General features: G+C 45.2%; 1 protein-coding gene across 1 annotated transcript in view; it reads right to left on the minus strand.

Annotated features, from left to right (window-relative positions):
• Positions 1–25,311, minus strand: part of LOC119436710 (pancreatic lipase-related protein 2) — a 48,630-nt gene that overhangs the window by 18,783 nt on the left and 4,536 nt on the right. The window contains exons 2-3 of the mRNA XM_049659797.1: positions 3,987–4,072; positions 381–509 (exon numbers count right to left, since the gene is read on the minus strand). Of these exons, the coding sequence (XP_049515754.1) occupies positions 381–509; positions 3,987–4,067 (210 nt within the window). The 5' untranslated portion in view covers positions 4,068–4,072. The remainder of the gene's footprint in view (positions 1–380; positions 510–3,986; positions 4,073–25,311) is intronic.

Consider the following 25,311-nt stretch of genomic DNA (forward strand, 5'->3'; position numbering starts at 1 on the left):
GAAGACATGGTGGCACACACAGGGAGAAGGAAAATGAACGAAGATTGTATGAACTGCTCCTGAATAATGTGTATACGTATATGAGAGGTCATGACGTTGCGGCCCGTTTTATAGAGTGGACGTGACAGGGAAAGCGACTGCACTGATCGCAGTGAAACATTACACCTAGGCTTTCCTTTGTGCGTTTACGTAGTTCTGGTGAAAAGTCAACTGGTTTTTTTACCGTGTTTTCAGCTCCAGTAAGGCACGGGAAAGAAAAGGTATGGGGCTCCGGATGATACATGAAACATATTTTAGCGATGCGTGCAACAGCGAATCAGCAAGCATAAAAAAAACCAATAGCGACAAATGTTTATGTGCATACATGTTTTCATTCTTACATTGATGGCATCCGCCAGGTTTCCTGGCAACACGCTATCCAAGAGCTCAACCGAGGCACCAATGAAGCGTGATGCTTTTCCAGGCAACTTGATGCGGCCATCCACGTCACCGTCGGTGGTTTCCGGAGTCTGGAGATTGTGAACAAGCGATAATTCTTTAGGACAACTGTATGTTCCCGTAAAGCTGAGGCTTAGAGAGCGAACATCCCGCTTTGTCTGTACAGGGTGTTAAACAAGGCGTTCTCAGGGCAAATTACGCATATTAGTGCTCTCGAAACCTTCACTACATAGGCGCTAGCCATGTTACAAAAAAGAAATGCAGGATTTCTTCCACGCACAGGTAACGGTGGCAGCTCACTTAAACTTGCATGAGCTGACACCACAGATTTATATATTTGGACCTCGTGTGAGGTCTCATGCGCATATACTTTCCCCATATAGACTGTTGAAGGATCTCTGGTCCTTTGACTCAGAGAACGGTCAAAGGACCAGAGAACCTGGCACAAAAATGCGATTCGTGCACTAGTACAGAACTTGAAGTGCACCGGTTTGAGAGAACAAGAATAGTGCTCCTGTGCATCGGCCCACATGCACTCAGTGCTCCCTCTCTTTCACTATTCCTTTGTCTGTTACCCCTTTCCCTCACCCCCAGTGTAGGTAGCAAACCGGATGCTCGTCTGGTTGATCTGCAATGCCTTTCCTCTCCTTGCTTTCTCTCTCTCTTCTCTGGTCTTCCTTTGAGCGGCGTCACTTCTTATTGTTTTTTTTTCTTTATTAACCACGCTGCACATACAGCTTCCAGGAGTCCTTATACTGGAGTGGTTTGAGAATTGGTCTTCAAATCAAGACGGTTCTAGTTTGTCGTTGTCAGATAGACCTTTATTCGTTCATTGGCTGCTTTTTGATGGCTATTACCGCTGCACTTGAACATTCTCGTTAAGGTGCAAGAAGTTGAAAGGTAATTCAACATGCAGTTGAAGTCGATGAAAGACAGTCTTTATGGGCGAGTTAAGGGTTAGATAGGGGTGGAGTCACTGCGCATCACACTCTATCACGTCACCAGTCGCGTGAGGGAACTAGGAGGACTGTGGGACTATTAAATTTTGTGACTGCACTATCTGCGGGATCAGCACACATTTTTAGACTACACTACTTGCGAGATCGGCCCATATTTTGAATTATGATGACGTGCTAATTAATTTTAAATAATTTTGCTGGGTATTAAATGCCAAAACTACGATCCTATTATGAGGCACGCCGTTGCGGGGGAAAATCGTCGGGGGCGTAATGGTTACAGTATACGCCTTCTGTGCTAGATGTCCTCTGTTCCAATCTCGCAATTAGATCACTTCATTAATTTATTTAGGAAATCGCAGTTTTGACATAAGGGCGAAGAAATTAATGTTGTGGTAACGTATTACACGTAGCTTTAGTGGCACTATGAATTGCATAAACCTGAGCTCACGCACCACATCACGCATAGCATGGCGTGCGCATGAACACAAAGAACAAGATGACCACGAAAAGCGTGGTTTAGAATTGCAGGTTTCTTGACGACGTTGTCGCCTTGCGTCATCCTCGCGTTCCCGTACTGCGACATGCTCACGGCGGGCACGATGTACGCCCGCTTCGCGGTTTTGAACGGCAAGGTTTTGTCGACGTTGTCGTTTAGCCTTGGTATCCTGTTTCCGGAGCGGCGGGTCCAGGTCCCAGGTGGTCAAAATTATTCCGGAGCCTTCCACTACGGGGTGCCTCATAATCAGAACTGGTTTTGGCACCTAAAACCCCATGAAAGAAGAAAGAAGAAGGCGGGTCTAGGTGCCTCTGGCGTTGAGCTGTAGCGTGCACCGCACACTCTGCAGCACGTTGTTTCCTGCGTCTGGGCCACGGATTGGTCTTGGCGTGTATGCGGGCCCTCCTTGCTTCAGTGCGATCAGCGTTTCACAGGAGCTTCGCGGCTGGCATTCTGACAGCACGCGGGACATGTTTGTGCGAACGCGGTGCTTTGCTGCAGAAACCGCACGTACTACCTTGGCTACCACGTGTGCGAAAATATACCACAACCCGGCAAGGTCAGCACAGTCTGTGTTATAACAAGTTACAGCAACCAAAGCTGTCTAACCTGAGGTCGTACAATACAGCTTTCTCTAAGTGCCAGTCTGCGCGATTGGAACACGAACACGCCTAGACATCGTTCGCTACGTGACGCTGAAATTCTGACGCAAAGGGACATTGTACAGTTATTGCGAGTAATGGTCTTCACAAAACGTAATAAAACTGAAGAAATCGGTGTTTTAGCGATTAGCATTTTTAGGGTACTTCGTGCACTTCCCGGGGGCTGAGGGTAGCCTAATTGGTGCTTTAAATCGTTGTCGATTTCTTTTGCCTCTTAGCATAAAGCGACTTATTTATCAAGCTCTCTTCCATGCCCACTTGAACAACTGTGCTTTAATATGGGGAAACACTGCATTAACGAATTCGAATAAGCTAAAAATACTTCAGAAAAGAGCTATTAGGGCAATAGAGAACATACCATACTTTTAACACACCAGACATCTTTCTGTTAAGCATAAAAGTGTTATGGCGAACGATATATAGAAATGCAGGCTACTACAATCCTACATTAGTGCAAATCGCGGGAAGCTTGACACATTTCTTACACTTGCAAATCTTGAACATACTCAAAGTATTTACTTCCATCGGTATAAACCCCGCTGGAAAACTTCATTCTCACGCACTATTTACAGAACGCAAAGGCTTAGCCACACATTACCAAGGACTCTTAACGCATATGAGCAGCAAGACATCGAAATCAAAACACTAAACCCCACTAATGTAATTAGTTTGTTTTTGTAACTGCGCATTTCTTAAATTGTATTGTTTATATCATTATGTTTTCACTAAGCATAGAACTACGATGCCATTTGTCTTCTCTTGCTTTATTATGTACAAATATGATGCTATATGTACTATTATTATTTTTCTTACAAGTGTAAATTAATTATTTGTTTTCGCTTGTGTGTTTATCTCGTCACTTTAATTATTCACTTTTTGCTTGTATAATTATTTGCTTTTTGCTTGTATATTAACCCTGTCATTGCTCCTGGGTGGACGGTGCTTAGTCAAGCTGGAGTATCCGCAGCTTTTTTTGCCGTCTCCGCTTTTTCACCGATGTTTTTGTTCGGTGAAAATAAACAATGACTGACTGACTACCGGTCATAGCCTGGTTAAACTCCCGGCATTTCCATTATGACTTCTATCTCTCTCCCGAGGGCTGGCTGGCTGGCTGGTGGGAGTGTTCATATAATTGACCTCGTGGAGTCTTCATATAATTGATATTTCATTAAAACGGTGCCAAGCGTCTCAACACGCTGAGAAATACTCTTTAAAATACATTATACAAACATTACACCTATACACACGCAACGTTACCTATAAAACAACGGAAATGATGAAATTGGGCCTTCCCTCCACAGATAAACTAATTGGCAAGAAGCAAGCTTTGACAAACGCTGTCGTTATGTATTACACGCATGCACTGTCATCACGTCGAGGTTAACGCGTGCAAGCAAATCGATTGTAAGAACATGTGTAAAACTTACGTACCGTTAGGTGAGAGTGGCTGGTATTACGAGTGCTTGCTCCATACGCGATGGCAGCGCACAGTAGCACCAGTAGTAAGGTCATGGTAGCTGTGGGCAAATGGAAAGGAAGAAAGGGGGACAAAAGCACATGTCTTATGCAGCTTGGCAAACAAGGGTTGACACAGAGTATTTTACAATTCAAAGCCAAATAATTTCTTCGTCAGGGCTCTGAATTATTTCAAAAACGAAGCGCGGGTATCGCGGGACGTCGCCTCGAAGCGCACTAGATAGCTTACAATTACGTGAAGTTCTTTGACGTGAAGTAAAAACCAGCACATGGCTCTCGTTGCATGTTGTCAGTTACTTTTCGAAATACTGGCTTTTCGTGTTGAAGGCACCCATTAAACGAGTGCTTTTGAGCTCTGAAGCAGCTCGGCATCGCCATTGCGGTGAGAAAATGGCGCCTTTTGACACACCAAGCTGCACGTGCACGAGCAGCATTGTATAAGCACAAAGGCGAAGTATTTTCATCTCTGAGAACGTATGGCAGCGTCAGAGTGAGGGAACATACAGCTGTTCCTTGGAACGTGGAGAAAATTTCCTACCGCTATAGCAAACACGCCATAAAAACGCCGCGAAAAGGAAAAAAAAAAAAGAGAACAGCTTGCGGTTTCGTTTTGCGTTGAAATGTACAAAACAGCACTGCTAGTTCCCCATGCAACTGCGTCCCTTAGTGAATGTTGCTGTCTTTCTTATATTATCACGCTGCCTTCACTGCTTGGAAGTTTCACCGCGTGAACCTCCATCGCAGCGCAGTAAGCGCCAGTATACATTCGCATGCACTCATCGGCAGCACACATGCGCGCGATTATAGCTCATATGGCAAGCGGCCACCACATAAAACGTAATACCGGTGTGCTTTTTTTTTGCGAGACGTCATCACACGCATTTAAAGCACGATGCGTGATGTCCACTTTGTAATCAGAGTTTAGTCGTATTTTGTGCGCTTGCAATTTAAGGCCGCAATCACGCATACTATCCGTATAACGCTCATATCAGCTGTGTACTGATCATCATCATCTTTTATGCCGTCGAAGGCCTCTTCAAGCGATCTCCAATACTCCTGCACTGCGTTAGCTGACTCCATCCTATGACTGCAAATTTCCTAATTTCATCACACCACCTAACTCAGTTCCGTCCTCAACATCGCTTTCCTTCACTTGGCGTCCTTTCGGCAACACTAATAGACTACCGGTTATCTGCCCTACGAATTACATGGCCTGCTCAACTCCCCTTCTTCCTCTTAATATGAACTAGAATACCGGCTACCCCCGTTTGCCTTCTAGTCCACACCATTGGCTTCCTGCCCCATTAACGTTGCACCTATCGCTTTATCAATTATACGGACGCTCCAGCCGCATTCGCGGCGTCGACATTGTCGTGCTTTCGCGGTACAAACACGCACGCGCGGCCTGTGAATGGAGGGATAGAATGTCTCTAGAGGTGTGCATTGCGTTCGGATGCAAAAGTGCCGAAGCCAAGTGGGCGCACCTCTAGTGCAGCAACGTTAACCCGGTTTTGCGGCAAAATCTGGTTATTCGGTTCACCGGGTATTCGAATTTGAAGACCGAATAACCGGAGCAATCGGTTTGCCTGCCTGCTTGTTCGGTTATAATATCCGGATATTCTAATATCCGTATATTTGTTTTTTTCCGTACTGGTATTGAAATTGTTTGAATAGCTCTACTCCGCCGTGCGAATGTCGAACAAGAAAGCAACGAATTACTCCCAGCGTACGTCAACACTGCGCCTAGGTTTGAGCAGCCAGCGTTTGCAAGCCACGCGCAGAGCGAGATCTACAGGGATAAATTTGTTGCTGTCTTCACCTTCACATCGCCACTAGTATTTTCAGATCACGACTACCATCATCTGCAAGGATATGACATCCCCTGTCTCCATTATTCGTCCGTTGATGAAGGCACCCATGATGAAACTAGAGCCTGAGTGCACGGTTTATTACATTGAAAACGGTTCGTATAGAGATATATGTCAGCAATTACCTGAACTGGGCCGCCCAGCAGGGCTCGGTCTCTGCTCGTTAGAGAGCAGTATTTCTCGATTCCAAGCCCAAAGGCCTCCAATATGAGGAGCAAGAAGCCGGGCAGGCAATCCGTTTCGATTTTAGAGACATACTTAGCAACACGACGCCTCAGGTTGATGAAAACGAGATGAGTACTAGCCAGACTGAAGCAGCGACATTCTACATACTGTTCAATGCCCAGCGCCATGTACGTCAGTCGCCTGCCACGAGTATCTCTTCGAGCCCCACCTGGGACATAATTTGGACGCACTGAAATGATGGAAGGCCCGCGAACCCAAACACCTCCCTTGTACGCAACTTGCAAACAAATTGTAATAATAACGATATCACAGGTAATTAGAATTGCTTTTCACTTTTCGGACCACTGGTGTCGTGGTGTGGGGGCACGCAATAACGCATGGCCCCTTCGTATTTCGCTTGCCAAGAGCAAAGCACGGAAAAAAAAATATTTAAGCATGACATAGTGCGATGAAAACGGCTAGCTGAATGATTTGTTTTAGAACGTAGTAGCAGTTTTCTTATCGGTTGGTCACCACGCCTTGAATTCAAGAACTTAAAACTTGTTTATTGATCTTTAACTTGCTAGGCAATTAGCACACAAACAATATCCTGGTGGTGGGACAGGGGACTGAACACCGTAGGTCTCATTTATTTATTTATTCTGTCAGCCGTAAGGCCGTTAAAGGGTCAATGCAGACAATACAACTCAACAAGTGTACATAGCCACAAGTTCAAACTTTCATACAAACCTAGTTCAATGAACCAGAAACCAACAACCATCATAACATAATCATCTAGCGGCGGTGTGGATACAGGCCGCAAGTACAACAGATTTACGGACCAACACTCACAACAGTAGGCGGGGTTTCAGACAAAAAAAAAAAAATACTCGGAGCTTCCTTCGAAAGACATGACAAGAAAGACAAGAAAATGACACGAATTTTTTATCGGATAAGTAACGGGACAAACAATGTTAGAAATTGAGCAGATTATCTGCTTGGAAAAGGTCCTGAGGCAGGACATTCCATTCAGTTATTGTTCTTGGAAAAACACAGTACTTAAATGAGTTAATTCGGGCCGTCATGAGTGTAATTTGATCTTTGTGAAAAGTTCGCACAGCTCGCGAGGAACGCTGCTTCAAGTGGGAGCTTGTGTTTAGGTTGAAGTGATTATTGCGCAAAAGAAAAAAAAAAAACTTTAGCCTGGCGACCTTTCTTCTGTTTGAAAGTAAAGGTAAGTTTAGCTCACGGAGTATGCCATTCACTGAATCTGTAAATTTATATCTAGATAGAATGAACCTATCCACCCTTTTCTGAACTTTTTTAATCTTATCAACTTGGTCTGTCTGATGCGGATCCCATACGACGCTCGCATATTCCAATGTTGAACGTACCAGCGCGAAATAGGCAGTTACTTTTGCTTTTGTGGAAGCAAGCTTCAATTTTCTTCTGATGAACCACAACTTCGATTCGGCTTTTGAGCATGTGTTATTGATGTGTGTATGCCAGTTTAGATTAAAGATATAACGAAGCCTAAATATTTGAAATGGTTGACTCGTGTTAAAAACTGCCTGTTCATTTCATAATCAAAGAAAAATGCATTTTGGTTTTGTTTGTAATTGAAATACATGAAGTTTCTGCATAATTAATTTTCATTTTGTATGCTGTGCACCATTGATCAATACTGTTCAATGCAGAATTTAGCGTGAACTGGCCTTCTTGCTTTGAGATAACCGAGTAAATTAACCAATCATCCGCGAATAGCCGGACTGTGACATGGGGCGGGATAGAAACTGCAATGTCATTGATGTAGCATAAAAATAATATGGGACTTAGCACAGACCCCTGAGGAAACCCTGAGGGTTAGACTTTGCGCCATTTACCTCCACGAACTGAGTTCTATTGGTAAGGTATGCTTTTATCCACCACACAGTATTTATGTTTACACCAAGGTCAAATAGCTTATTAACAAGCTCTTCATGGGGAACACTGTCAAATGCTTTAGACATGTTTAAGCAAATTGCATCCACTTGATCTCTGTCGTTCATTGCTTTAGAAAAATCGTGCAGTCTTTCTAGAAGTTGCGTTACAGTAGATAACTTCCGTCTGAAACCATTTTGATGGGGATCTAGCTTTTTGGTGTCCTCAAGGTGTTCGGATAAATACATTGCCAAGACGTGCTCAAATATTTTGCAACAGGTGGAAGGGAATAAATAAAAATAGGTCTGTAATTAGCAGGAATGTGCTTGCTTCCAGATTTGTGTACTGCTAATATTGTAGCCTGTAGCCAATCAGTTGATAAGCAGTGCTGCTCTAAAGATACCTCAAATATGACAATTAAATATTTAGCGACCCATTCTCCGACCCAAGGAACCACACGTTCTAGTGAAGCGTGAGTGGTGCCCCGTATTCATGTTCAGATATCTGATTATCCTGGTTACTTAAACCGGATATCCTGTAGACTAGCTTTCATAAATCTGGATAACCGGATAACCGGTTTTCAAGGCCGGACTCACTTCCCTCCGGTTAAACCGGATAGCTGGTTTGCCGGATATACGCAAGCACTAGTCTCCGCCCTAACCAGGGCAGCGTTATGGCTTACACTGCTGGCATGAGCGCCGTGCGCCCATACATTATCATTCCTGCTGAGCAGCTCTGTGTGCATACCACACCATGAAGCATTCACTGGTCTGAGCGAAACATACGGTAAACGTCAATCTAAACTTATGTCGTCCTTTCTTTGCACGCTGAAAAACGCGGACTCATGCACCATCAAGATGGCGAAAGGGTGAGGAGAAAAGCGGAGTGCCGCGCAAGACGTGTTCCGCCGCAGAACCCGTGACGGCGCCAGAGTTGCGTGCGTCGTCTGTTCACCGATGACGCCCTCGATAAGGCATGCGGCGAGTGGGCCAAAACAAAGCGCTGCATGAGCGGAGGTCTGTCTGCGGCAGCTGCTGTGAGTCACCCCCACGCGTCACTAATCCGGAGATCGCGAGAGGCCGCGCGATCTCCGGATTAGTGAAGTAGTCGCGCCACACTTCGCTCCGTTTGCAATGTGCTGCACGAGACAGATTGTCCGCGCCAGCCAATATATCGCGAAATGAAAACGTGTATAGAGCTGCGCTCAAATTTCGCATTAGGGAGTATCGTAATCATCGGCGAATTTTTGTCCTGGCGTCACCGCTCCTTTTACTGCGATAGCAATTATATGGACACTCCAGGCGGATTTCTGCCATCGCCGTCGTCGACGCCGTCGCCGTGAAGTTTCGTTTAAAGTCTAAGGGCGATAAAATGGTCGCCGCTCGCCGTACGCTGTATGGGCGAGGGAGACACATACAGCGCGCGAGGGACGCGCGCTTTCACAGAGAGCGAACGCACGGCTGAGAGCAAATGCGACGTCTTCGTCGCGCGAAAGGCCATGGGGGGATGGAACCGAGGAAGGTGGGGCACCGTCGTGCTCCGGAACCAACTGTGCATTTAGCGACCCAGCGCAAGGGGATCTGGTGATTCAATCTCGCCCGCGAAAGGAGGAAAGTGGAAAGGCAGCGCGGGAGGGAGTGGGTGCGGCTTCTACTCTGTCATGCCAACAACTGCGCACTTGTACTTTGCGCTGCTGCGAGCGGTCGCGCACACCGTATCTTGAACGCGATCTACATACAGCTCCTACCTCTGTATGCGCTGTGCTTTCGCCGCTCAGTTTCCGTTGAAGCGATAGACCGCACAAACCTTCGCTCGCTGCTGCAGCCGCGCTTTCTCACGCGAGCGTTTAGACAGCGGTTGTCTGCGGTAGTCGAGGGTGATCTATTCATGTTTGCTTGTGCGCGCTGACACCAAGCTTGTTAATTCAGTTATAAGCGAATGTGTCCAAGTTTATACAGGTGATAAAACTACTATCCTTACTAGGTATAGCTCTACTAATGTGTTATCGCAATTGATGCTTCGCCTTTCGTGCGAAACTGCGAGTTTTTTTCACCCCACGTCCTAACGTAGCTTTGATGTATTGATTGTATTGTCTATTGTGGCGGTTTAACGTACGCTCGCATGGCATCGATCGTTTTAGATGTGATTCGAGCAACGGCGTCGCGTGGCGTGAAATACAAGCACGGGCACTGAACCCAAAATGCGCCGGAAACACGTTCTATTTGGTTGCAGCTCAGCACATGCGTGCAGCAACAACTCCATTTATGCGCACATTAGGCTATTTGTTGTAGGTGGTCCCAGGCACTTAGCGTCGACGCCATATACCATGGAAGTAACACTCCAGCGTCAACCACTGCCCAATATAACAGCGTTTCTTTAGCTGTGATGAAAAATTGTGTACAGAAAATAACGATGGAGAGAAAGGAAGGCCGAAAGTCCCCAGTCCTTCTATCGTGTCGTACATATTTTTTCTTTCTTAAAAGTGCGGGAAATATTCCACACTGTCAAGCTCTTAACTAGCTCAACTTTCTGGATTAACAGTGTTCACGACATTTCTACGGTCAGTTTAATGGTTTGATGACAGCAAATACTGTCGCAAGCCTGCCCTGTTGTCGTTGCAACAAGCCCATTCCTGTTGTGACGGTACAATGAGCGAGCAGATGAACTCAGTGTTCCCAGCTGCGTTTTCGCTCTCTACTGTACTCGTGGGCGATACTCATCGAATAAAAACTATTCGAAACTTGCACGCTGGCAGGCTCTCATTGTTTCGGCAACATTAAAGAAAATTGTCAACAACAACGACTGTTTCATGTACAGCTCACGCTGATCAGTCAATTGCACTATCATGGGTTAATAGACACACCGTAAGGTGGTGCGTCATCTCCGCGCGTGCCTATCATGCATCGCTGCGGCCGTCACCTTTGCCAAGCTGACTCGTTTATTAGCGCATGCGCAGAAACACAATTGCCCTGAAACGGCGGCGCTTACGGCATTAGGCGTTCCCGCACCCAAGACCACACCGCTTCCACGCTCTAGACAAGAATGCTTGAAGCTGTACAATAGATGCCTTTCGTTGAAACTCACGCGAGTGTAGTTCGTCGTCGTTGTGCTAATTAGGCGAGCAAGACAGAGCCACGTAATGAGGATTGACGTACCTCTCGCCTGCATGCACACTGGTAGTCGCGCCGCCTTGGTCTTGTGCACTTCGGACGCTACCTAAAGGACCCCACTCAATTGAGGAGTGGTTAGCCGTCCTAACACCTTACTAAATTCTTGCTCTAAAACGTGTTCGCTACAGAAGATGCCTGCGAAACATGGCGCCGTACGTATAATTAGTGAAGGCAACACTTACGAATAAAAAGATTTGTGCATTCGGCTCAACGTCGTCTGGTTTTCGTGTATCCTTCTCTATCATCTGCTCTCACTTGCCGCGTTTGGGCAATAGCTTTTAGTTCTCTGCCAGTGCATGCTTTCCTATAACGTTGATTTCCCTCTTCTAATTACTACCAATTGAAAAAGAAAGAATAAGAAACACGAAAGAAAAGCTCTGACTTGCCTAAAGAGCACCTTGGCGCAATAAGCAGTGTATGTTCTCTTCCGCGGATTGCCTGAAAAACCCACCACAGTGATATTGTGGTGGGTTTTTCAGGCAACCCTTCACGCCCCCCCCCCCCCCCCCCCCCCCACACACACACACACATACACACGCACACAAAAGAAGAAACAGGTCTTAATACATAAAGTTAGTGATATGGTAATGGCCCTCACGTGCATTCTCCGTATTCTCTTCTTGCTTTTTCTCGTGTTAACATTCACAAGTTGCTTAAGCGGCAACGCACGCGGAATGTTCACCTGGCCGAATAAACAAAAAGTCTACGCGGACATTGCCGACCATTTGGGACGTATTGCGGACCTATTTCTGACTTCGGCGTCGCCACAACGCTGACGCTGTTATGACCAAAAGACGTACCCAATTAGTCGAATTAATCGATAAACTCTGTATGGCACGCGTTATGGCCCTGATACAGCGTGGTCCTCGCGGCAGTGTACAACGGACGCGTCAGCGCCGAGCCACGCATACGTTCGCCTTGTTTCTTTTTTTTTTATTTAATGACCATTTGAACATGTGTACTTACCGTATGCCTTACATATATGCAGCATTACGTTAAGTGACGCTTTCATTCGATCGAGCAAACGGGCGCTGGGGCCAGTGGCGCAGAGACATCGTCCGATCACATTCCCGTGATCACATTACCGCACGTTGCCGTGAACTTTGTTGTTCATTAACTCAATAAATGCCATAATTTGCACCCACCTGTGTCTTTCTAGCGTTTATATTATGACAGAATTAAATGCCGGTTAGGTTACACTTATTAAATGCCCCAATCTGGGGCCAGATTCACAAAGCTTTTCTTTGTAAATCTGTTGGCCGCTTTCGCTAATGACATGTCCAGCACCCGGATTGGTTAAAATTCCTTCTTACGAAAAATTATAGCGTAAGAAGTTTTTGTGAATTCAGACCCTGAAGTTTTCATTAAACAACGTCGTGAGAGCAGTTGCTTAGTGCGCATGCGTCGCGCTCCAATTCCAGGCGTCTATACTGCAATCTTGAGCGCTTGAACGTGACGGAGCTAATAATAATAAAGACAGATGGGGCAAATTTTAATCTTCCGGGCATATTACATGTATCGCGTGTGTATATGGTTCCTCCTGCTCACAAGCATTGCGTGTCATACCACAGCAACGCAAAAAAAAAAAAAGCCACAACACACCATTTAAACGGTATAGACAGCTAGGGCCCGTGTTCTTACGCTTGAATTGTTCGTAAGCGAAAATTCCAGCCTATTCTGATGCTCGACATACGGTTAGTGACGGCAGCCGGCCAACGGCAAAGATCGCTTACGAAATAGAAGCTTTGTGAATTCGGTCCCAGATTTCTGGAACATGTTACAAGCGCTAAATTGAGAGGAACACAGTTTTTTTATGTACGCTAAAAAAAAAAAGAAACGACAAACACGTTTTGGTAGGCTACACCAGCCAATGACTAACAAATAAATCTTAAGAGGCCAAATTCACGCAGCTTTTAATTCGTAAACGCTATTTGTCATTGGCGGGCCACTTTGGCTAATATTATGACCGATATCACGATTGGCTAACACCTGCACTTGTCAATAATTGTAGCGTAGGAACTTTTTATGTGAATACAGGCTATAGGAAACCGTTGTTACAAAAAAGTTCGTGCGCTCGGACCGTTCGTGAGAACAGATTCAGGCTAATTGTGAGGTTTCACACTAGCGACAATGGCCTGCCATTGGCAATTAAATAGCGCTTCCGAATGAAAAGCTTCGTGAATTCAGCCCCTGACCTGGAAGCTGAATTCACGATGCTTTTCGCTCGTAATTGGTGCTCGGAAGAGTTGTTGATGGTCGGTCAGCCACCTTCGTTAATATTTTGTTCACATCACAATCAGGCAGGGCCATGTTGTTAATAACAGCCCTAGCGAAATGCCGGGTGTTTCAGCGAACACTTTAAAAAAATTTTAAAGGTTGCATGTGTTAGATAGCACAAGTCTAGCTCATGAACTGGGCTACTCGAAGTGGCGCACATTACTTGCACAAAAAATGGAAATGCATAATCGACAAATTACCAAAAATGACGAATTAAGCTTTTAATTAATTACCGTGTGGCCCATATTGCAATTCACAAATTCTAGCCATGGAGTTCGCAAGGCGGATCCACTTGGAATGAATTCTCAGGATGACACCAGTTTCGAGATATTAATTATCGAACTTAGCGGAAAAATGCATTGGCGTCCCAGTTACTTTTGCGCTTCAATGCTTAAAGGGACACTAAAGGCAAATACGAAGTAACGATAAAGTGATGGATTAGTGCTCGACTATCTCTATGGCGTCAATATTATCGCGAACAGAGCCACAGTAATCGAGAAATTGAGGTAAATGCAGGACACGATTAGAGAATCCCCCGGGACATTCAAGTACTTGGCCGATGACGAAGGCATTCCTCATTTAAATGCTGTCGCTAATACTCAACCACTCATTATAAAAACATAATTGTATTGTACTATAAGAGGAAAGAAAATGCTACTTGACCAGTTCTATTTCATTCTTAGAAAAAAAGAACTCATTGTCATTACACCGTTGACAACGACGCGGGCGGTCGCGTTTGTTAGCATTCGCTAACAATGCGCCGCCCGCGCTTTCGCGTTTCAGTAGTTGCCGGTATCGCGTAGTGCTGCGCTGGCTTTGCTGGCTCGCGAAACTCGCACAAACTGCAAGTAGCAGAGAATTCCACTCCCATGTGATCATAGAATAAAGAAGCGATGTCGCGGGATTCCCAAACGGTCCACGCCGCTTGACCAAAAGCAGCTGCAGCGGCACATCCGTCTGTCGGGCACCGTTTTATTCACCGACGGCAGCAAAAGGCGGTGATGGCGTATGCACCGTCACCACTCCCCGGTTGGCATGGCGGGAGATTTGAATTGCCATAAAGGTATTCGCACCCTTCAGATGCAATTTTCTCGTAAACTAAGTCTTTCCTCTGCACGAAACACGAGTTACCATGTTTCTGTAATTGTATTTAAACAGTCCACGTCGATTTAGTCTTCGCCTTTAGTGTCGCTTTAAAACGACGTTTTGTTAAGAAAGTAACAAAACCTTGCCGAGATCCAACCCGCGACTTCGAGCTCAGCAGTGTAACGTCATAAACACTGGGCTACCGCAGCGGGGACATAATAATAATGAAGGCAACCAGCCAATGAGACATAGTTTTTTTTTTCGAACGAGAAGCTTAGTGAATTCAGTCCCTTATCTGCGTCTTATTGACGGCTACGCAGAAACAGCGCTGCCCTTCTGAATGCGCGCCGCACGCAGAAACAAACCAATTAGCAACCGGGAAGTACCATATCACAGCCAGATGGCTTCCGACTTTTCGCAGGCCGCTATCACAGCCAATTGCAGACGGGTGTTATGGTGAACGTGCCCTTATAAGCGCCTGGCCTTAGTAGATAATGAGCAACGCGATAAGAGCAAAAAAAAAAATAAAAATAAATAAAGAGCCGTCTTGCGCTTCAAGTGCACGGCGAGCGCTTGAAGCGCAAGACGGCAAAGGAGTTCACTTGCGGAAAAAAATTGCAACGGAAAGAAGTTATCAAAGGTCATGTGAACTCTTCGTTAAAGACAACAAAATTGAAATGCCTAGAAAACTGAGAAAATAGCCATCTTGGTGGCGCGAGTGTAAGCGATTGAACATTCCTCTGTGAAGAATAAATTGAAGAAATAGTAAAGTCAGAATGACTACCGATAGATGACGTTTGTGCATCAGATTCAACCCCAAAATCTTTATTGCTTTCAAATAACAAGATTTTCCGCTTTACCACGGTGACGTCAGAACGTCTGTTGCGTCCTGCTTAATATAATGGGTAGGAAAGCCGGAAATAATTAGGGGCTTCGGGCAATAAAGAAACCATTTTCCGCTGCAGCCTTCTATAGAATAATCAAACATTAACATGAAACCGCACGCGCGAGTGTAAGTCAACTGTGCTACACGGAGAGGCAAGGCAGTACAGGTGCAGCCCAGCTCGGATGACTCCTTGCGCACACAATTGCATAACAGGATTCCGAGTTAATCATATATGTTGCGCCACAGCGATAGACGGGGTCTTTTTTATGTACTTGGAACAACACTTTATGTACTACCTCGGTGTGTTATAAACACCTGCACACAGAGCAGCAGCCTCTGTCACTCGCCCGGTTAGGAAATGAAGGACGCTTTTTCGCAAAACGTCGAGACTACCGTGGTTCTTTTAGTCTGTCATAATTCTTGCATACACAGATCAGATAACGAAATGTTGGGTGGAGCTAAGTAAAACCGTCTGCGCGAACATAGGTTTACACGGTCTGATCCTCTTTGCAAGGTGCCATTCAATGCGGTCGGGTCGGACAGTTAAATTGCAGCCAGCAACCGTTAATTAGAAACACTGTTCGTGATATTAGGCGCCTCGCCTGTACCTGTTCAAGTGATCTTGAACGTCAAAATCAAATTCAGGGGTTTTACGTCCCGAAACCACGATCTGATTATGAGGCACGCTGTACGTGCCTGCGTGTTAATTTTGATTCCCTGAGGTTTTCTTTAACATGTACCCAATGCATCATGTATGCGATCGTTTTTGCATTCTGCCGCTATTGGAATGTGGCCACCACGGCCGGGATTGAAGCCGCAGCCTCAAGCTCAGCAGCGCAACGCCACAGCCTCTGGGCTACTGCGGCGGGTAATCGTGACGTCAGAAACGACGCAGTGTAAACCAGGGACTGTGGGCCAAATTCACAAAGCTTTTGGTTCGTAGGTGCTCGTAGCCATTGGCCAGCCGACGTCGTTTATGATATGTCAACATCAGCATTGGCTGAAAGCTCCTTTTCCGACCCAATTATGCTATAGAACGTTTTTCCGGACGCGGAACCGTATTCACAAACATGTTTTACACTTGACCTGTTCGTAAGAGCAGATGGCGGTCAATCGTGATGACAGAAATACAATTAGCGAAAGTGACCGTCCAATGGCGAGCAGTTTACTAAAGAAAGGTTTTGTGTATTTGGCCACAGGTTCGGTGCCAAGGGATGTGCCCAAATGGACTTCTGAACTGGCTCACTCAATTCGGTTTTATGTACACGAACATATAGACGTCTAGTTCGCACTGTTATTCATGCTCTAAATATGTCTGGCAAATCAGTGTCCGTCGGCTTAGTATACACGACGTGCTACTTTGAAAGACATTCCAAGTGATGCCGGTTGGCTATAAATTTGGTGAAGCTCGGGCTACTGCAGCAGCCTCACTTCGGCACAAGGGCTTGGAGTTATTATTATTTTTGGGGGGAAATGCGTGCTAGACGCACTGGTACCTTTGTGTTTTTTTTTATCAATTGCATTGAGCTGCCCTGAAAACTAAGTGCAAAATAATGCGCTTCCTGGTCATCACTTATAGTTATTAATATACTTGATCATTATTCACTCATTCCACATTACGTTGATGTCCACTTATAAAGTAATTAGTATGAAGCGCATGTTTGATTTTCCTTTATTTAACTCTTGTTCATAAGCTAGTGAACAATTTACTACAACATTCTTCAAACGAATTTCGGCCCTATAACTAACCAACACAGTGACTCAAACACACGTTGCCCCAATAAATGGCTTGTGTCGCCTCGGTACTCTGTTTACTTTCGACCGTCACTGAGATTCACTTTGCCATCACTGTTAAACAGATAAGAAAATAGAGTCGCCTGTTCTAAACACATCAGAAAACAAGTCCGTGATTTTGTTTTCTAACAAGACGCTAATAATGCATGTCATGTCGTCCATGACACCGTCAAAATCTCGATTGATTCTAAATGCACCTTTTCAGCGAAATATTGCTGACGTTCGCTTTGTGCCATTATATATAGTGAACATCTAGAATATGTGAATATTCAAGTGCTATAGTACTTGAATATTTTTTTGTATGTTGTTATTTTTAATGCTACTTTTGTTCCTGTAATGCGTCAGTATACATTTGACCGTACTACCATGTACTTGGGCTCGCAGGCAATGCCAAGTGAATTGCAACTGTTTTTTGCATCGGGGACTCCCAGCATTTTTTGAAATAAAGAAATGAATTTAAATTCAATGGAATTATTCAGTTACTGACTGAAGAAGCGTTTCTAGAATGCATCGCACACCACTATTTCTTGTCCTCTTCCCCGTATACTTCAAGAAGGGAGAATGGGCTAATATTATTAGTGAAGGTGGCCTGCCAATAGCAAATAAGACTTACGAACTAAAGGTTTTGTGAATTGCCCCTGCGATTTGTCTCGTGCAATTTATAATACACATCCGCAAAAGCAAGATAAACTTGAGCAGAAGACTTTGCTGAATGAAGCATTAGGGAAAGAAAAGAACGAAAAATTCGGCAGCTTTTGCTCGCTTAAGCTCATCTGTACTTTTTATGATAACGGACACCAGTGGTGGAATGGTCATTATGACCAACATTTCTGCATAATTTCCAGCCTTTGAAGCTTTGTTAACCTTTGTGCCAGGCCGTCTGGCACGGACATTAAAGGGGCAAAATTGGAGCTGTTTACCCCAGATGACTTTTACTCACATCATCTCCCAGGTAAGCACCACTATTTATTTGTTTAATTAAGGGGCAGTTTTTCACCACTGTGACACAGAATAGACAAAGTGGTGGGCCTCCGGAAAACTATCGCTTTTTTATCTGCTTGTCTCGTTCATGTAACTTTAGCGCTACAGGTGTGGCCATACAGTCTTCTACGATTCCTTACATGCTTTGTTCAAAAGCACTTATGGCGTTAGCTGAATGAACGGAACCTCGCGACATTTGCGACTACCCAAGACGCCACACTTCAGCATACTGGCCATATTCTCTAGTGGCTCCCACACCATGAATCAGACAGCTCACGTTTGCTGATCAGACTTGTAGTCAGTAGTGGAATGAACACTTGCTTAAGTTGATGAATGTTCTTGAATCTCCTGAAGTTTCTGAAGTGTGGAAGCTTTCGACGTAAGCAGACATGACATCGCGCTGACACAGCTAAAAGGAAAGTTAGCCCCATTCATAAGGATCGCCGCAACTATGAAATGTGCACAATATTTTTTTTTATTTCTGTCAATGATGCAAATATTGACAGAGATAAATGCATGCTTGGGTTTACCTTCAGACGCTTGCAGAGAAAAAAAAACATGCTTCAGTTTACCTTCAGACGAAGGATAACCGTTTTGTGGAAACAAGAACGCAGGACTGAACCCGCTTCAGTGAAACCCTAAGTAAGTGTTTACGCCTCAAATTCTTCATTGTAGTTTCAGTTATCCGCAAAAATCTCAACCACGTACGCTTTACTAGCGCATTCTCAGCCATCGTTTGGAAGCAGCGCTGAAGTTATTGCCAGGATTATGCTAAAGGCGTTCTCAGATATTCGCCTTACGTCCTGAGGTTGTTCAAGATTCCTGCCACGGCGACAAGGCTGCATGTGAAAGTCAAACGCAAATATTTAGGGGAGCATCATATGACGCCAATTGTGCATTCCACAGCAGCGCTACCGTTCAAGACACCTACAATAATAATAATAAAAAAAGCGAGCGTCTACGAAAAGAAAGAAAAAAAAAAAAAAAAAACGAACGATAACTTGCCCAAGGGTACAACGTCTCGTTCGAGTGCAGATGTACTGATTCGGATAGGCCGTATCGCAAAGGTGTCACGGTCATATCTGCCAATGATTTTCGCGTAATTCTTTTGGTTTTAATTGCCACCTTCGGTAAGCACACTGCGCACGCTTTCATTCTCCGGTTTTGTTTGTTATGGAGAATAATAATTTCACCCCACGCTATCGTGTGTGAAATATTTGCGCCAAGTCGTTGAGATTCTTCTCGGTTTCTATGTACCCGGTGCTCGGACGTCTCGACGAACCGCTTCGTGGCTTGCATCTTCCAACCCTTTCTTTTCTCATTCATATATGAAATGCGCTCGCTCGTCTCGGCGTCTAGACCAAATCGCAAGGGCACGCGTGCGAGCGCGTGGCGAAATAATCTCCACCGTAATTTGTTTATCGTTCTTTAACGCCTGCGGAGATGTTATCTTGGCAATCGCACGCAAAATGGCAAACAGTGCGCGCTTGCGCGTAGAAACAAGCGCTTACCTCCTGGCAAGTGTGCAGCGGCCGCGCGTCGTCAGGCGTCAGAACTGATCGCGAGAAAACTTATCGGCATGCTGCCCGCCGCTGCTTCGCGCATCTCGGGCGGCCTTCTCAGTGGATACGCGAGGGGCGACTTCCTTTCGTAATATCTGGCCTTTCTTTCTTTTTCCTTCTTCCATCCAAGGACGTCCGCTTATTACGTCAGCTCGCGTTCAAAATGCCCGCGGCATTCACCCTTGGAGAACACGAGTGTGGGGCTAGAGGTGCTTTCCAGTTTAAACAGAAGAAGAAGAAAAAAAAAAGCTTAGCAAAGTACGCCCATTTTTTTTCTTTAGGAGTTTGGTTTTAACCGAAAAATGGTTAGTGGTGCCAATTTACCAGACCAGAGAGCTAAGACGGCGACTGGTGCGTAGCTGTGAGCCCACGTGCGCTCCGAAGCAAAGAGCCTTCAGAGGTCAAAGTCACGCGTTAACCCTACCAGCCAAGCAACGTTTATTTTTTTTTCTCATTTGCGTCGGTTATGCCGGCCGCTACGACGAACACGAGGAGCAGGGACGGGGGTATGCAGAGGGATCGGATTGGAGCCCTTGTCCGGATCCTTGTAGTCTTCGCTTTGCGACCACCGCGGGGGATGAAGTGGGCAATTTCACTGATGGTAACGCGGGGTCCTGCGGGGTCGAACACCACGAGGGAGCAATGGGAGACACTGCTGTCCAGCTCGGCCCTCGACGACCGGCTCAAGCTGATCCAGAGCGCAGAGAAGGTGGCATGAGCCAGCGGAGCCCTGGACTAGGGGCCCCGACCATTAGCGATGCCCCATCGGGGCAACACAAAAACTCTATCTTTGTAATAAATTTTATCTATCTATCTATCTTATCTAGTCATTTCTTAATGGTATTAGAATTCTTAGAATACTTCACATACTTTCCGATGTCTGTCTCTAACCATTTCCCGCCAACTTGGGTCACTGGGCAGTCCATGGTCTGATGGGTAGAACATCGAGGTGCTCTGCTGATGGAACCGAGTCAGAAACCAACCATCGGACCGACTTGAGTCGGTGGGTATGTGACACTAAGTATGTGCCACTATTCAGCGAACATTTTTTTTCACGCCAGCTTGCGTTAATGGGTATGTGGCACTGGATATATGACACTCATCAATACACCTCTTTGACGCCAACTTGGGTCACTGATTATCTGTCACCGGGTATGTGGCGCTCTTTAGAAAAGATACTTCAAAATCGCTGAATGGCCTTTTTTTTTGTAGACAGCTGCTCAAAAACTTAGTTATTCTGTGTATTGAATGCAACTAAAGTTTGGATAACTTTTCAATGTCAGCAAAATTAGTTAATGAGATATTCAATGAAACCAGATGGTAAGCCTCGACGCGAAAACTTATCCACCGAAAAAAAAAAGCCGGTCAAAGTTAATGTAGAAAAACATTTTTACAACAAGAAAAGAAAAATTGAATTTTTGGGTCAAAATAACAACCGAAAACAGCACCCGCCTCCCCCTTCCCCGAATTTCGGAAAGATAAAAACCGAAAACACTGAACCTCTCTATATGGCGCTTCGGGTGCCGCTAGAAAAGCGCCGGTTTTTCTAATGTGTATGCTGTACCCCGACGTGGCGCTCAGTTGCTTATATGGGTTCTCATATCTCGAAGGAAGCAATATAGAAATTTGCGAAGTTCTTTGGGCGCCCCTTCTCCCACCACCGCTGCGGTGAAAAAATTGGAGAACGCTTAAGCTTCGCCTTTAAGAGTGGAACGCGATAGCGTAATCGGGCCCCGTTCGCATCGCATTTTTGTTTATGAGTAGGCTTCACTGCCCACAGAACGTGGGAAAGCCAGCTTACAAAGACCAAGTTAACACCGATCCCCTTAAAGTCGGCTTCACTTTTAAACAGAAATACATTGCCAGGAAGACGTTTTTTCCAGGGGCAATATAAGTCTTCGTATAATAAAATGTGAAGGCCCTAGGGCATTTTCGTATTTTATTGTTTGCTATTGCCCCGACGCGCGCGCCTGTCCAAAACGCTTTAGGCAGGCTAAGTCCCAATTTGACCTGCCGAGGATGCGAGCGCCATCTGGATATAATCTTCGCAAGTAACCTACCCGAGCGCGCCACTGTTTGTATGGTAGAAATGCTAGAAAAGGGGTTTCTGTTTGAGTTTCCTCGTAACAGAATTATGTTTTCGCGTACATTCAAATTACAATCCGACGCCACCATGGATGTAGGTTGTGGTTAAGTTGTACTTTACCATTTTTCTGATGGATTTCACTGTGAGAAATTCAATTTTTGTTCACTAACACCTTGCGCCACGCGAAGGGCGTGCGCGGTCGGGGTGGTTCGGTATGATTTTCTCCGCCACGGAAGCCGACACCGACGCCGACGCCGAATTTTCTGCGACACGGGACCCTTAACGCTATCGCGTTAATAGTGAACGAGTGCTGCCGACGCGTACCTACTGGTAAAATCGGTACGAGTGAGCTCCCGGCCCGGTGCTCGGCAACTACGGGAGTTCCAGATGCTTGGAAGGACACCTAATTATTGGGAAGTTGGCGGCAAGGGATCGCCCGACTCCTTTTGGGACACCTATTTTACCGGTACGTAACCGGCGGCCGCACACGTCTGCCTCCCACAGCAGCGGCAGTTGCTCGACTATTTCACCAAAGCTCTGGGAGGAGAAGCAGTGCCCAATTCCTATAGGGCCCCCTTTCAATTCAATTCAATGCTTTATTCATATTTCTGGGAAAGAAAGGAGCAGTCTCAAAAAGATACTACAGCGAGTAGCTTGGCGAGGTGGCTGCCCCCTCCCAATGACAGCAACAGGCAGTTCGCAGAACAACACAGAGTACATGGGAAAGATATTACAACGATGGTTTAAATATTTGAGACCATAGAACTGAGAGGCAACATTTATGTCTAACAGGCAATTTTAAGGCAATGAAAGAAAGTCTACAGAAGTATATAAGGCGACTATGTAATATGTTAACATATAAAACAGTTCAACAATGAAAAGGGGAAAAGCAAGAAATTGCCAAGTAAAGTTCGGTAAAAACCAGGGAAAAATAGATTTGGTACAAGAACAAAACGAGATGAAAGCCCATATAAACAACCGAACGCCAGATCGGAGTGCATTTCTATATATATATATATATATATATATATATATATATATATATATATATGTATACACACATACATATAACCCAGTGGGTTTCGAACCCAGCACCTCTCGTATACGAGGCGTACGCGCTCTACCATTACGCCACTGCTGCGGTTAGCACCATGACTTGAGGCGCTTCCTCTTGTCATCGAGGTTGTGCCAGGGTCCTTCAATACATTGGCGTATTGAAGGGCCCTGGTTGTACATTTTAGTGCCTGTTTTTTCAATGCCTTTCTTGAAGCTAGTCATATACCTGTGTTATTGCTTACGTGCCTACTTCTCAGTAGACAGTGGTTACATTCTGATAATTGAAACCGTTTCCTGTGTGAGTCAATTTCCTTTGACTGTCGAAAGCTATGCACCATTCACATTAGCAATGACATTACAACTCATATCTCGAACCTACGAAGCTCGGAGGTTATGCGCGTTTCGTAAGCCCATGAGTGAGTGCAAGTAACTGGTTCATTCTTTTGATGGGTAGCGATGTTCGACAGGTCTTTAAGGACATTTACTTGCGTCAGTGGGCGTTTACCAAGATGCACAGCAATCTTGACTGATTAATGTCCGGGAACATTTACACAACCTCTACTAGGCCCATGTCATTAGCAGTGCTGCAACATCCTGCATCTAAGCACTCATTCCTTCTTTTCATTCCCTTCCTGCCTTCTTCCTGTACACAATAGCGGGCTAGAGCACACTAGCAGAGGCCGACCTCTCAGCATTTGCTTGAATAAAATCTCTCTCCTTGTAGCTGTTTACTCTGCCTAATTTGTCTATTAATAATACATGAGAACATATAGCAGTAATTCAGACTTTATGTTAGACAGCTTTGGTTGTGTTTTGAATTGAATCCTTGCTGCTGCCAGTCTGTGCCAGAAAATGCGAATGTTGCTTCGACAGGCCTGATAAATGCACTGAAATTTATGTTTGAATAAAGTGGTCGTTGTTAATATTAGAAAACTTGTATTTTGTTTCGCGTAACAGGCAGCACCTTCGAACGCTCCATTCTCCTTTCTGCTTTAACATACCAAGAGGGGAGCATGATTGTCTGCTTTTGAACAGTGTAATTAAGGCAAATCAGAGAGCAGTCAAGAAGTATACGTGAACACAGATGAGAAAGTCAGGAATACCTTCGTAGTGTTTGAGGCATGGGAGGCGATGCTCCGCCCAAGCAGCTGTAGAAGCCGTATCATGATCCCCGATATATATTTAATGCAGGAGTTAGAGTAGAACAGCAGCACAATAAAGGGTTGCAATGCTATTAAGCAAGCACTTCGTAACTTTTAGATAGTCACGCACTTTCCTCGAAGCTAATGACAAAAAATCGTCCTCCGCCCACCTGACGAAAAAAGAATCAATACGATTTCCTTTGCTTTCTGAGAACGAATTATACTACAGTGACAAGGTCACAGGTTTCTTCATCCTTGAAAATGTTTTCGCATGCATCCGAAGCGTTGTGCCTGATTGCTTATGTATCGACACAACTTTTGAATCCAGGCAAAGAAACAATACAAATTGGTTTGCAGTACTACAGACCACGGTGTACGAAGGAAGGTGTTCCGACGGCCCACCGCATTGGGGAGAGGATATCGAATAAATGTTAGGCGACGTCAGGGAGCGGCACCTGTCTTTGTGTGCTGTTTTGTTGATTTCGCTGCTAATTCAAGAAGAAGAAAATGAACTTTATTTAAAGAGCCGACACTTTGCTTTTACTGGCCTCAGTGAGAAACAGAAGTTTGCGCGTCAATAACTAGCTGTAAATTATATGCTACGACCGTTAATCTTCACAAGAATTATTTACGAGCTTCTATGAAACATAATACTCACGAGTGTGCAATTCCGTGTTCGTTTCCTCCGTCGCCAGCGGATTTATCAGCCGCGGTGGCTTTTATTGTTTGCTCAAGCAGACGGCGCTCAGACTTCGCTTGCGGACGGTTGCCACGCAGCGATTTTTAACTTATTCAGGACCAGTGAATACTCCTTTGTGACATTGACCGCGCTCTAAGCATTGCCTAGGTGCCTTGAGTAGTAGTCTGATATGCGGTTTAAAGATTTTGTTCACATTCGTGATTTCTTTCTTAATTCTCTTAGAATATTTGCACTGATTTGAACGAAAACGATGTGAATCCTTCGTTTCCTTGTGAGAGAGTGTTGTATTTTTATTGCTTCTCCCTCATTCAGGAAGTGGTAACAACGCTCGGGTGGTTACGTAGTACACCCGTCAGACCTATTATGTCCGCGATACGACTTCGCACCAATTCTTATAAAACAGAAGTGCTTCGTGGCGCAGTGCTGCAGCGGCTACGCTTCCTGCGAAGGAATAGTGTACATTTTCATCGGACCGGGAAAAAGATCGACTGCAATTGTGAAAAAAGGCCATCTTCAATCAACGGTCTGTGTCTGCGAAAAGCACGTCTGTCCTCATTTTCTTACCAAGACGTCGACTGCTGGTCACG

Source organism: Dermacentor silvarum, chromosome 1 (genome assembly GCF_013339745.2).
Source record: "Dermacentor silvarum isolate Dsil-2018 chromosome 1, BIME_Dsil_1.4, whole genome shotgun sequence".
NCBI lineage: Eukaryota > Metazoa > Arthropoda > Arachnida > Ixodida > Ixodidae > Dermacentor > Dermacentor silvarum.